General features: G+C 37.0%; 2 protein-coding genes and 1 non-coding gene across 3 annotated transcripts; all 3 read left to right on the forward strand.

The window, feature by feature from the left end:
• Positions 1-1,968: 1,968 nt before the first annotated feature.
• Positions 1,969-2,787, forward strand: LOC122014024 (cysteine-rich and transmembrane domain-containing protein WIH2-like). The gene is made up of 3 exons (XM_042570224.1): positions 1,969-2,129; positions 2,233-2,401; positions 2,574-2,787. Exons 1-3 carry the CDS (start codon positions 2,093-2,095, stop codon positions 2,617-2,619), a joined length of 252 nt encoding a protein of 83 aa, XP_042426158.1. The 5' UTR covers positions 1,969-2,092; the 3' UTR covers positions 2,620-2,787.
• A 598-nt stretch (positions 2,788-3,385) lies between these two features.
• On the forward strand, positions 3,386-3,459 carry TRNAN-GUU. The gene has a single exon. It is a non-coding gene; the product is annotated as a tRNA-Asn (tRNA).
• Positions 3,460-4,396: 937 nt separating this feature from the next.
• LOC122009153 (general transcription factor IIF subunit 2-like) lies at positions 4,397-5,848 on the forward strand. The gene is made up of 6 exons (XM_042565184.1): positions 4,397-4,588; positions 4,784-4,889; positions 4,983-5,107; positions 5,223-5,288; positions 5,405-5,554; positions 5,732-5,848. The coding sequence occupies exons 1-6, from the start codon at positions 4,397-4,399 to the stop codon at positions 5,846-5,848; spliced, it is 756 nt and encodes a 251-aa protein (XP_042421118.1).
• Positions 5,849-14,824: the final 8,976 nt, after the last annotated feature.

Below are 14,824 nucleotides of genomic sequence, written 5' to 3' on the forward strand. Positions count from 1 at the left end.
TAATTGGAAATTATATTATTTTTCTTTTTGCTCCTCCTAGATCATATCCTTGATATAGTCTATCGAGGTAGTATATTTGATTCTTCGGGATCCAATATTGACTAAGTCCAACTTGATTAATTAATTTGGACTTCGGGACCCATGCTTGGACTGTTTTTCTATTTGTTCTTTCTACAAGAGATAAGTATGATTTGTATTTCTTTTTTGGTTTAAATCCTAGACCAGTTCTATTGTAAACGGCTCTTTGTGTCCCAAGAATTAAGTCAAGATTCTTGGAACTTAAAGAAAACCGTTCTAGTGTTTTCTCCAGATCTTTGACTTGAGTTTTCAGACTGGAGTTCTCTTCTTCAAGTTTTTGAACTTGAGTTGAGTTTCCAGTCTGAACTGGTTCAGTCAAAGATTTGGAGTCAGTCACTTCTTTAAGGACAACTACTTCCTTTAGAAGTGACTTAATTCTAAGATTCGACTTAGCTAATTTTCGTAATAAATAATTGACTAAGTTATTGAGTTGAGGGATACTTACAGAGAGATCGGGCCCTTCGGAAACGGATACGGATCCGTGGCTTCGCTCGGACTCGGCCTCCAACTCAATCTCGCTCTCGGATTCGTCGATCTGGTCCCGGGCCATCAGCGCAAGTAAACTCGTCTGATCGAGTTCGTCGTCGTCGTCTTCTGAGGAAGATTCGTCCCATGTCGCCTTTAAGACCTTCTTCCTTCTTTGCTTCTTTGCGTCCTTTTGACCGATTCCATGGAGAGAATTGAGGATGTCTTGAATGCGCGCGTGTAGCTGACTTGCCGTCTCATTTTCCTGCATTTTTAAGTTATACAATTTATTGAATAATAAATCACGCTTACTTACTTTGGTAGCGGAGGTCCCTTCGTGAAGCTCGATCAGCTTCTCCCATAGCTCCTTGGCGCTTGAGAATGGACCGACGTGGTTTAGCTCCTCCTTTGTTAGTCCGCACTGGAGGGTACAAGTTGTTCTGGCATTTGCCTCCACCTTCTTAATTAATGCAGGTTCCCAGTCCTCGCAGGGTGTAGGATTGTCGTCTTTATCCGTTGGCAGATCCAAACTAGTCTTGACGATCATCCACGTCTCGAACCGGATCTTCAGGAAGTTCTCCATTCTGCCCTTCCAGTAATCAAAGTCCTCTCCGGTGAAGAGTGAGGGACGGACAGTGCTATAACCCTCTTGTTGGGTCATTTTAGATTAACTAAAAAGAAAATAAACGACAAGAAAATTCCAGGACTTGGTCCTGGATTAGTAGTGCGGGAAGTATTTAAAAGAAAACGATCTCGAGTGGTGTTGCACCAACTTCGAGCCAAAAACCAATTCGAGAAAAGAATTAGAATATAGCTAATAAAGCTAAATTCTAATTGACTCCGAAAAATCTGAAAACACCACGTAAAATTATTTTGAATGATGGTTGCACCTATTCAAAATGACCCCGCTCTGATACCAATTGTTGGATCGAGACGCGCTAGAGGGGCGGGTGAATAGCGCTCGTGCCTATTTCGTTTGATTCGTAAAACTATCAGAGTTAAAAACACGCAGCAGAATAAAGAAATAAACACAGAGACACAGGAGAATTTACTTCGTTCGGAGCCTAAATCGACTCCTACTCGAAGGTCTGCGATCCTTGATCGCTTTCTGTAGACAACAACTATAAACTCATCCATTGTGAAATGAATTAAAGTAGCATCTTGAAATGCGTGCGAGCTGCTTTGAAAAATGGTTGATGAATCTGATTCTGATTCTGACGCGGTTTGAAATCTGAACCGCGTTAACAATGCTTCCCTTGTGCGTTCCTTCATCCAGGTATCAATCAATTTATTGTATCATTTCGATATAAACTTTTGCCCACCTGCCTTTCAGTTATTGGCTGAAGCTTTTACCTTGTCTTCAAGTTTGACCCGTCGATCGAAACGTGTGCTGACTAACACGTTCCTGTCGGTCCCAGAATTCAATTAAATAATTTAACAAAGTCATATATATCCCTCAACTCATTTTTCCACTATATGTGTTATTGGTATCATTCAGATTTGCCATTCATTAATCAGCTTCTCATTCTGTATTTGATCTTTCAAGAGCATGAGTTACTACTCCCAGCAACAAGTTCCTCCTCAAGGTATTTAATTCAATTTATTCGATTATATACCCTCAAAAAGCTTTTTTTTTTTTGTTTTATTAATTTGTTAACATGAATATCCATATCTCTGTAAATCCTGCAGCTTATCCACCACCGCCTACTTCTTACCCGCCACCAGCGGAGCAGGCCTACCCACCGACGACGGCTCCGCCGCCGCCGCCGGGGTATCCGACTAGAGACGGCAAGGTGAATGATCAGCAGCAGGTTCGCGTCGAGACGAGCAGCCGCGGCGATGGATTCTGGAAAGGATGGTGAGAACGAAACCGAGAATTATTTTAATTTTAGTTATTTATTTATTTTGCTGACCAAGGCAACAAATTAAAGATAAAATAATCTGTTTCTGGCACTTGATAAATTGTGTTGGGGTACGGTTAGCAAAGATTTAAATAGTTTGTTAATTTGTATAATTTGTTGGATTTGCAGCTGTGCTGCCTTGTGTTGCTGCTGCGTTCTGGATATGTGCTTCTGAAATCTGAGGGGGATTCATTTTCTGCTAGCTAGCTACTGCCTACTGTTATGTTTGTGTTCAGATCGGTGTGAGGGTGTGACTGCTACTGTCTTCTACTTGATTTATGTTCTATAGCGACTGAATTGTTCTTGATGAATCTTGGCTGATCAATTTGATTTATTGTATCCAGTTTGAGAATTGTTATAACTTTTTTTTTTAATTAAAAAAACCATAGGGAAGTATTGCAGAATGATCCAATAATTTCTAAAATAATGGCTACATGTAAAAATAAAAGCGAGAAACTGACTTCTCACTAGCTTCTTCAGTTAAACCTTTCTATTTCATTCAGCATCTGAGATATCAAAATTATATATATATATATATATATATATATATATATAAGCAGAGATTTTTCAAAGCATTTCACCTTATTTTAATAACTGTATGTGAGTTAACTACTGTGGGGGTAGTTCCAGCAGGTGATTTAATTGGACTTTTACTTGGTGTCGGAGTCACCTTAATTAATTCATTTATTGTTTATTTACTTAGTAAGAAGTAAAATAAAGGAAAATGTGATCAGTGATGGAATCTTTTGATCCAAAGTGCATGTGATCGGAGAATGATTTTAATTAATGTTCTGAAATCTGGATCGCTAGTTAATTTAATGTTCAAATCGACAGTAGGTCGAAAGTAAAAAAAGTAAATGAACTCCTCTACTAATAATAAATCTAATGGAATCAGGAAGACAATAAGGGAAGATAAATTATTCCTACTCATTTGCCAACAAGCTGGAATAGCTCAGTTGGTTAGAGCGTGTGGCTGTTAACCACAAGGTCGGAGGTTCAAGCCCTCCTTCTAGCGATTAATTTTGAATTTTGCCCCAGATTATATAAATAAATATTTATGTTTATTTTTTTAAAAGTAATAATTGGTTTATTATAGTAATAATTAGTTATAATACAATGTAATTAATTTTATCCTTATATTTTTCATAAATAAATACATATTTTATATTATTTTTATCTTATACACTCAAATAATTATAAAAAAATATTAATAAAAAAAAAACAGCTGTGATTTGGCATTTCGACACATTTATGTTAGTTAGGTTCATAAATTGATAATAATATTAAAAAATCTTCTTAAATCAAATCAGATCCGACTTGTTTTTTTTCTTCCATAAAACAGAACGCAGATGTCAATTTAAATAAAATCGGATCTAAACTCTTTATCCATAAAAAGATATCCCAATTTTTAACTTTTTATTCGCTTCATAATTAATTTGAAATTTTCTTACTTTTTTTTTCCATAAAAACCGTCCAAAATTTACTTTTACGACCGGTTCGTAATTATTTCTTAAATTTCTCAAATCAAATCGAATGTATCTATTTTTTTCCATAAAAAACGAGCCAAATTTAACGAACAGAATCCTACGGAGGGCCACTTTTTTTTTTAATTTAAAAGTGATATATTTTGCATATCACATCACGACTCTTAATTCCATATCAATTTTTTTTAATATAAATGCAGTTGAGATATATTTTTTATTCCATAAAAGCATAGATTTTAATATGTTGAGATAATATTAATTGCAGTTGATATGATTTTCGAATAGACCGATTCATATTCCTTTTAGAATTTGTTACTAAATTTATCATAATTTTTCTAACTAACTAATCTGTTTATTTTTCTCCGATTTTGTGGTTTATGCTATAAATTAACATGATGATGAGATACAATTTCATCTTTGTTATAGTTTTATTTGAAAGGACTACCTATCAATTGGCGTGATAGATCAATGGAGGATGATAGAATTTTTCTAGATACAACTAGAGCGGAACTACCGGTGTGGCTATTGAAGTGTCCGCCGGCCATCTCGAGGGTGTTTCAATCGGTCGCCTCTAACTCTTTCTCCGCAACTAGTTCGGTCATTGCCAAGATCGTCCATACTGTTGATCTCCTCCACCCTGAAGATCCCTCCTCTGAACAAGTAAATACAATTTTTCTCTTTATATATCCCTTCTTTTTATTTTTATTTTTCATCTTAGTGCAATTGGTTAGCTCACCGTTTGAAATTAAGATTCAGAATTAGTTTATCAAAGAAATTTGAAATCAATTAACATGTTTCGATTTGATTATATTTTCAAGTTGTTTAATTAATAACATTATGTTTCTTGATTCGCAGTTTACACTGGAAATGATTCAAACTAATCCTAATGCACCCAGGAGTTACAAGTTGAACATGTCGAAAGATGTTGCACCAATGTGTGTTTTTTCCAAATCTAACCAAGGTAAATCGTAAACCCTAACTCATAATATTTATTATTATCCCATATAAAATCATTGCTTGCTTTTCATGATCACAAAATTAATTGCTAATGTAGGAAAGATCTCGGTGGAGGGGAAGGTAGAGTGTAAATTTGACTTGGAACCTCAAAATTTAAGGGCTTATAGTAATTTATGCCGGGACAGAATGAACAAGGCTGCTGTCAAGATCAGAAAAGTCCAGGTCGATACATTTTATTTTATTTTTACTTTGTCGACTCATTCTATTATTCCTTTGTTTTTTGGTAAAAAACTAAACCCTTGTTTGTTTGTTTTAATTTTTCCTCACACAATTTTAGGTTCTCGAGAATGATCATGGCATGTTCATGACGCCAATGCCCGGCCAACTTCCATCTAGTTCGAAGGTAGCATTTTCTTTTATATAATACGTCGATCGTTATTCCTTTATTGCATTGCCACACATTTGCACTGCAATTGTTAGATCCTCTAGTTTTTATCTTCAAAACTCTTGTTTTGACAGGAGAAGAGAAAATTAGCCCAGTCTAAGCGGCAGGATGCCAAACGAGTACGAAGGGACAAAGGAGAAATGTTGAGCATTCTCTTTAGACTCTTCGAAAGGCAACCCAATTGGGGGTTGAAGCAACTGGTCCTAGAGACTAACCAACCTCAGGTACTAACTACTACTTCAAATTGTCTATACCTACAAATGAATCGATAGCTAATGTCTATCGTTTGCCTTATACCTCGCTCAAAGTTATTTAGTATGCTAACTAGATAGCCTGAATTTTGCTGTTCTCGGTGATTTGTTTTTCTCAGGTTTAATTATTTTTATTTTATTTTTGAGCAGCAATTTCTTAAAGAGTTATTGAGCGAGATTTGCGTGTACAACAAGAGAGGACCAAACCAAGCAACCCATGAGCTCAAAGCGGAATACAAGAATTTGGGGGGATCCAACAATGAATGAATGCCACAGGTAAGAGTTCTGTTCTTCATGTTCTTTGCGTTTGATTGATTCCCTCTCGTGTCAAGGTTCACCCCAATTTGATCGATGTATGACTCTCTCCACTGTCATCATAGGCACTGATTGCAGCTGATATACTGCATTTGTTCAAGAAGATCAACAAGATCATCGAACAAAAGTGGACCGTCTCAACATCATCATTCTTTTGATAGTGATGCTTGTATCTCTATGCATTAGTTCATGTGTGGAATTGATTTGTACATTTTGATAGCGAAATTTAACATTACTTACTTCCATCGTATCAAAATTTAATGAGTAACTAGGATTGTAATCTCACTTAGGTATGTGGAGATGTTTGTATTTTTTTAATTTACTTTGTGGCCGATGATAAATTTTTATGGAATCGGACCTATTATTTCTATGATTAATATAACCGAATTGAATTACCAACAAAACATTGGCACTATATCTTTTCTTATCATACTAAGAACTTTTGGCTAAAGTGCCATGTTTAGGGGTGGCAATTCGGTTCGGGTTCGGGTTGACAGGTTCGGGTTGACAAGTTGGCGGGTTGGCAAATGACAACCTGAACCCGACCTGATTATTAATTCGGGTCAAAATATTCAACCTGAACCTGATCTGTTTATTTGCACTTGACCCGAACCCGACCCGAACCCGACCCGTTTAACCCGTTTAACCCGTTCGACCCATTTACCCCGTTTAACTTGTTTGACCCATTTGACCCGAATCTGACCTGAATTCATTAAATAAATTTTGTATATTAAATTAAAAATTAAAAATAACATTTATCTACACAAATTAAAAATTCATATCATAAATGATAAGCCATAGCAACATTACAATCAATAGCATAGCATATCTCTATCTTTAGGGTTTTTAACTTTTTTAAATTTGTAATTTTAGTTTAAATTTATAATTATTTATAAACGGGTTCGCGGGTTGTAATTGGGTCATTTCAAGTTGACCCGAACCCGACCTGTTTATTAAATGGGTCGATCCAATTTCGACCCGAACCCGAAACTACCCAACCCTAACCTGATTTTTTCGTATTCGGTTCGGGTCGTGTTTTCGTGTCGGGTCAAAAATTACCACCCCTAGCCATGTTAGAGATTATCAAAAAAAAAAAAAAATTCACAAGATTTGACAAGTATGTTTTAAAAAAACCGACCAAACAAATGACCAAAATTATTTTTAAAAAAATAATAAAATATATATTTAACTGATGATTTAAAAAAAAAAAATTAATGATCAATAAATTTTTTTAACTAAGTTTCCAATCAAAATACATTTGGGTGCTATTTTTTTTTAAAAAATATCGAAGTATTTTTTTTAGCAATTCATCAGTTATTTCTATAAAATATTAGTTGATAAATTTTAACAAAACTATTTAAATAACTGATAAAAAAGAAATTTTAAACATAGTGAATTATCAAAAATGACAAAATATATATCATGTTATATAAAAGGAAGCATCAAATAGTTATAGGTTGCTACAATGAAATAAAATATCTAAACAGGGTACGTACAAATTGTTGAAGTAATCTATTAGGCTGACGTCGCATGTTTCTTGTGTCTTGACTTTTCGTTGGACTTGTATTTCTTGTATTAGGGAGGTAAACGTGTCGAATCGAGTCGAACTGTATTAAACTCGAGCTCGACTCGTTTAAGTTATATTCAGATTCGAGCTCGGCTCAAGCTCAAATTGAGTTTTTATCATAAGGCTCGAGCTCGATTTGTTTTAGAATTATCAAGTTCGCGAACAGTTCGAACTCGGCTCGTTGTTAGCTCGATTATCAAAATTAACGAGCCTAACTCATTAAGCGAGTTCGGACTCGTTTTCAGACTCGTTTAGAGCTCGTTTTTGGCTCGTTTTAGAGCTTATTTTTTGGCTCATTTTAAGGCTCATTTTAGAGTACGTTTTTTTGGCTCATTTAGAGCTCGTTTTTTTGGCATAGAGCTCATTTTTTGGCTCGGTTTAAGGCTCATTTTTTTGGCTCGCGAGCCTATAAACGAACATGTTCGCGAGCTCACGAGCCGAATATTCTTAAACTCGAGCTCAGCTCAATAAAACTGTCAAGCTCGAAATCGAGCTCTACCTCGGCTCGATAAGATAAACGAACGAACTCGAACAAGCTTTTTACCGAATCGAGCTCCGAATAGCTCGCGAACCGTTTGGTTCATTTACATCCCTATCTTGCACCATCTTTATTTCATATTTCAATTGAGATATTTATACCTCTTGTGTAATAATTTCTTCTCTTATTTGATCCATCTCTTACTAGATGATGTAGGAAAATCAGATGTCAAAATTTTGTATGTCTTTAGTGATGGTTTAGGTCCCAAGCCTAATTCACAAATATAATATACTTGCTACTAGTTATATGTCATGGGCTTTCAAATGTTAAATTCTTAAAATCATTGGAGGTGAGTGGAGAAATAACATCTTCTATTGTTCTAGTCAAAAATGAGGTTTTTTTTGTGCAAAAGACGATTCGCTCACCTCCAGTGCTCCCGCCAATTATCACTACAAAAATACTGTCATTTAGGGACAAATTTTGAAACAAATTTTAGAAAAAAATTCGTTGGAAATTGAATTTGGGACGAAAATTACGACAAAAAAAATTCGTTGCAAATATGCCGTCGCAAAAATTTGCGTCGAAAAAATATAATTTCATTGGAAATTTTGCAATGAAATCGATATTCGTTACAAAATTCGTTGGAAATTTTGCAACGAAATCAAAATTCGTTCCAAAATTCGTTGGAAATTTTGCAACAAAAATCAATATTTGTTGGAAATGTCAGCAGAAAATATCTCCGACGAACCCCAAATTTGTCGCAAATTAGCAACGAAAAAACGTATTCGTTGCAAACATATTTGCGACGAATAACTATTTGTTGGAAAAATTACAAAATACAAGATTTCCAACGAATCTATATTTTCGTTGGAAATATCCAACGAAATTCATATTCGTTGGAAATTTCCAACGAAATTCATATTCGTTGGAAATGTCCAACGAATTTATATTTTGTTGGAAATTTCCAACAAAATTCATATTCGTCGGAAACTTCCAACAAATCCATAATTTCGTTGGAAATATCCAACGAAGTTGTATTTTCGTTGGAAATTTCCAACGAATCTATATTTCGTTGGAAACTTCCAACGAAAATATAGATTCGTTGGAAATTTCCAACGAAAATACATTTTTCGTTGCAGTATTCTGATAAATACGATATTTCCAACGAATCCAATTTCGTTGCAAATTTCGTCCCAAAATTTTAAAAAATATCCAGACCCATCTTATTTCAATATTTTTTCCTATTATAATTTTTTTCAAACAGATTTAACATATATATAATACACCACTAAACACAATAACACAAATATAAACAAAAAATCAACCAACATATTAATGTACAACAAAATAAATATAAACATCAATAATATAAACTCAAACATATACATCATTAAAACATGTTCCATATACAACCAGAACTAAGAGCATAAAACTAACAATACAACATAAAAAAGTTACAAGAAAACTAACAATACAACACACATCATCTGTTGAACCCCGTGGTAGTTTTGATGTGATCAACCAAGTTTAGGTTAGGTCCTGTTTGTCTGATCCCTGTGTCTAAGTGTGCAGGAACTTAGGAGCGCAGGAAGTCGAGCGGAAGACGTAGCTAGCGAGAAGGACAACACTGGAAGGGAGCCGATGGGCTCAGTGCGTCTGAAGGACGAGAGAGCTGCGGAAGAGTACACCTGGTGGGCGTGAAGAACATGCGCGGTGTTTGAGGGACGTAAAGCCGGGACGGAAGACTGCTCGAGGAGAAGGCCGGGAACTGGGTTCGAGTGAGCTCTATTCCGAATGGCCGAAATCACCCAAAGAAGCCGAACCAGAGCAAGTCAACTGGAAGTTGACTTGTCAATGGTTCGGTCGACCGAACCTCTTGATCGGTCGACCGAACCCCTCTTAATCAGCAGCCAACCGCCAATGCTACGTCAGAAGCTGACCGTTGGTAAAGCTGATCGGTCGACTGAACCTCTTGATCGGTCGACCGAACCGAAGTTAATCCAAAGACTTAGTCGAGCAAATTGATCGGGCCAACTCAGCTGGAGACCGTTGGCCGATCGGTCGACCGAACATAAGGATCAATCGACCGAACCAAAGCTCGATCCTCAGAGACTGCACCTGGACGGAAGACTGGGCAGGTACAGCAGGTTCGGTCGACCGAACCTGGGGATCGGTCGACCGATCCCTCTCGAGTCAAACATGATCCCGAAGGTTCAGGTTATGTGATAAGCTCTAGAACCCCTATGTAAAGGAGGTCTCGGGTAGTTATTCAAAGACAACGAATACAAACGAAATAACAACTCTTGTACTCTCATTCTCTTAGCAACTACTGTACTGTCAAAGTGTAAAAGGCTTCTCCGCCTTCAGAGAAGGAGTTTTCTTACTGCGCCTTTCTTACTGCCCTGGATTAACAAGCCTCTTGGTTGTAACCAAGTTAATTTCTGTCTCCTTTTATTTCTGCTATTAGTTTTATTATTGTCGCTTTATTTTAAGAGTTGAAAAGCTTTGAGGAGGGTATAATATTTATCGCAGGCAATTCACCCCCCCTCTTGCGGTCCCCGCTGCACCAACAAGTGGTATCAGAGCCCAACATCCTCAGAGGGACTAACCGCCATCTGAAGCACAAAGATCAGAACAATGGCCGGTGCGAATATTCATCCCCCGAAGTTCGACGGAGATTTCGCTACATGGAAGCGAAAAATAGAGGTATTCTTTAAAACGGATTTTGATATTCTTATTACAATGAAATATGATTTTGCAGCGCCGAAAGATAAAGAAGAAAACACATGGAGCAAGAAGGAGCAAGCCGATTTTGTCGCCAACGAAAAGGTTGAGTTCCACCTGCTCAGCGTTCTGCCACCTCAGGAGGTAAATCGGATCGGAAGCTACGACTCCACGAAAGATCTCTGGGAAAAATTCCTGGAGTTTCACGAAGGTACTTCCGAGGCGAAGCTAGCAAGGCCCGACATCCTCCGAACCCAGTTGACGAACCTCCGGATGAACCAAGGCGAAAAGGTAGCGCAACTCCAAGCAAGGATCAAAGAGCTGATCACACAACTAACCAATCTTGGAGAAGAAGTAACGAACCGGGACTCGATCCGGTACGCGCTCAACGCCTTCCCGAGAACTCCCGAGTGGGCCTCCTTAGTAGATGCATACTACATCTCTAAGGATTTAGAGGTAAGTACTCTAGAACATTTGTTTTCTACTTTTGAACTTCACGAATCTCGAGTTGCATAGCCCAATGGAGTAGAAAAGATTAGTCAGAACATCGCTTTGAAGGCAAGAACAAACGGTTCTGACTCCGAAGCATCGATCGACGAATCGGAAGTGACACTATTGGAAAGCCGATTTAATAAATTTTTTAAATCTAATAAATTTAGATCGCAGTCGAAAAAGTTCCAGCAAAAGAAAAGAGTGGTTCGTTGCTACAATTGCAACGAAGAAGGGCATATCAAAGATGACTGCCCAAAACTGAAAAGCAAAAGTAAAAAAAAGAGTAAGAAGCCAGCTCGACCCAAATACAACTTAAAGGCCACGTGGGATGATTCATCGTCCTCCGAATCCGAAGTCAAAGAATTCTCGAGACTAGCACTGATGGCCAACCATCAGCTAGAAGAAACGTCTAGCTCATAAATGAGCATAGATGAAGGGGGAGGAACAACAGAAGAAGAAAAAAGTTGTGATGAAGGGGGAGCATCGCAAGACGAGGTAAGTAAGGTACGTGCCCTATGTAACGACCTATTTTTCCCTATTTCAAGTTCTAAAAGTCCATAAAAATATTTGGAAATACTTTTGAAATATTCTAGAGATTTTTAGAAATTTTTAGAGTATTTTTACGTAATTTTTGGAGGTCGTTTAGTATGTTTACAAAAAGAAAGAAGTTCGGACAAAAAATCGTTGAAGGTGAGACTCGAACCCATGACCTCCGGTCGAACCCGACCTAACCGGGCGCAGCCAACCAGCTGATCTACGCGGGTTTTGTTAACCAAGTATGGAGAGAAATAGATTTAAGGTATAGTTATAATAGAAAATCCTAGTTTTAAAAAGACCTAAATTTTCTTCCCGAGCCCGAAACCTCTTCTCCCCTTCCTCGCGACGGCGTTGTTCTTCGAGCGATCCTTCTCAGGCGAAAAGGGGCGACGGCGTTAGGTCTTTTCTCCGGCACCGACGAAGGCTTCTTCCGGCCGGCCTTCACCCGTGCATGGTCACCGCGACGAAGGGAGCTCGGGAACTCAAGGGAGCCGCCGAGATCTTCAAGCTTCACTCGAAACCCTAGAACTTGCTTCTCTTCGGTTGTAAGTCCTAAAAGCAAGGGTAAGTACTACTCACCTGCGGTAGGAGTGGTTTTCAGTTTTCAATTTTCCTTGTTTTTGAATCGTGTAGTAAAGGTTGTTGTTTGGAACTTGCTGCCGTGTACTTCCAAGAAGGGAAATAAATGGTATGGGTAAGCATGTGGTTTAGATCTCGTTAGTTTCAAACAGAGCAAAGGATTTCCTGTTTTGAATAAGCAACCATGAATCACAAAGGAAGAAAGTAGTAATTCAATTTTTATTGGTCGCTGCCATGAACTCAATCCCGAATTTAAAGTGCTGTTTTCTGGTTTACATAGTTTTGTTACCGTGAGTTTTATAAGAAGATGGGAATGGGTTTTTAATGAATTTGGCACATAGTCTAGACTTCCCAATTCTGATAATGAGCATTTCTTGCTTATGCTATTATTTTCCTTATGTCGTGTAGGTTATAGCATTTCTTGCTTATGCTGTTAATTTCCTGATGCAGTTAGGTGATAGCATATTTTGCCTATGCTGTTAGTTCTTTATACCATGCAGATTAGAGCATTTCCTACCATAGTATTTCTGTTTTCGAATTTTTTGATATCCGAACAGCCTCTAGTCCCAGCACCTAGTTATGTTTTAAGCATGTCTTTAGCACTTCAGTGTTGTACCCTTGTGTATCTACCTGCTGCCCATAAATTCCAGCAAGTTTGTCTTTCTTTTGGGACTGTGCAGATGGGCATAAACAACCTTGTTATAACAATTCAGAGTTAGCTTATTTTGCTACCTTATCTAGCATTCCAGTGTTTGGTTTCTTTGCATTTCAGTTGCTTAGTTTCCTTTGCATTTCAACATGCGATTCAGTTTCAGAATTTCACAGCTTTGTTTTAAGCAGAAAAGTTTCTTAATAAGCATGAGTAGTTCCTTATCCAAGGACAGCCCTTTATTTAGTTAGAATGGGTTTAACATTTTCCTTGCTACTCAAAAAGGCAAGAACATCCCTTTAATTAGTTAGAATGGTTTAGCATTTTCCTTACAACTCAAAGGGTAAGAACAACCCTTATTTAGTTAGAAGGGCAGCCTTTATTTAAAGTATGCAGTATTAGAATAGCATGACCCGTATTAGTTTTTAATTCTGTTTCATTCTCAGATTTTTAATGATTCACGTGTGCAGATTTTTGTTATTCACATGTGCAGATTTTTAGTATTCATATGAACAGATTTTAGCATATAGTAGCATGCTAATTTTTGTTTTCCTTTGCTTAAGATGGGCATGAACAGATTATAACATATAGTAGTATGCTGATTTTTGTTTCCCTTTGCTTTAAGATATGCATGAACAGATTTTAGCATATACATGTATGCACATAGCATTTAGTTGGACTTTCCTTGCTATAATGAGCAGCTATAAGTAAGAAAAAGACCAAGGTCTAGTTAAAAAGAGATAACAAATAAATTAAAGTAAGAGACTAGTACCCGACTTCCGAGGTTGTCGTTAAACAAATCCAGGTGACCGTTTCCGAGGTCTCGGCCCTGGTAAGACCGAGGTCTTTACCCTGTGGGACTACAGCAGTCTCTATTAGGGAGCGCACATAAGATGGTACTAAGTCTGGGCCCAAAGAAAGAGAAGAAGAAAGAAAAGTAAAAGTAAAAGAAATTAAAAGATTAATTTCAAGTATAAAGCTATAAGTAAATGAAAAAAGTATCACCTATGTTTAGAATTTGCAGAAGCTTAGTTCCTTTAATTCTAAGCATACAACATGAGTTTCATTACTTTTCTTATCAGTTTAGTGAGCATGATTAGTTTTATTTCCAGTATTCAGCTTTATTCTGGTATATCATGAGTATGCAGTTTATTTGAGTACCTTGCTATTAGATGAGTACATGTAGCTTTTCTTTTAGCATTTCAGTTTCAGTATCGTTTGCATTTTTATGCACTTCGAGTTTTGTGAGATAGTATAGTACTTACTAAGCGTTTCGCTTATAGATCTATTTTTTCCTTCTACTACAGATAAAGGAAAAGCTAAAGTATGAAAGGAAGGCGACAAGGTGGTGGTGATGAAGGTGTGTGATGACTGAACTATGGAGAGATCCAGAATGAGCTGGCAAATTGCCAAGACTTTTCTGTTTAGTTCTTTTAGTTCTCTTTTAATGTTATTATGCAATTAGGATTGTAGTTGAGTTTATTCCGCACTTGTAATTAGTTTTCTTTTATTATTCGTGGAGTGATATAGTTGTTTACTATTGCTAGAGTAGTTTCTTTCTTTTTATTGTGGTTTTTATCACTGCGTGATTGTGAAAAATATGTTCCAGCCGTCTGTGGCTGTGTATACATCGTTTGTATTATTGATTTGGTCACCGGTACAGGGGAGACTCTGTCTAAATTTTTCGGTAGGAATTCCTCTGAGCCGTGATAAATCTGACTAATGTTAATAACAGCATCAGTGACACTAGTAAGTAGAGTAGTAGTTAGGTAACGGTCGCCCTTAGAGAGTAGTAGTAAGAAGGGTGGTCGTTACACCCTAAACAGTCCTTTCATTTTATTAAAGCTCTTTATAAAGAATTAGATAAAATAGAAAAGGAAAATGAATATTTGAAATCAGAAA

Source organism: Zingiber officinale, chromosome 1A (assembly GCF_018446385.1).
Source record: "Zingiber officinale cultivar Zhangliang chromosome 1A, Zo_v1.1, whole genome shotgun sequence".
In the NCBI taxonomy this organism is placed as follows: domain Eukaryota; kingdom Viridiplantae; phylum Streptophyta; class Magnoliopsida; order Zingiberales; family Zingiberaceae; genus Zingiber; species Zingiber officinale.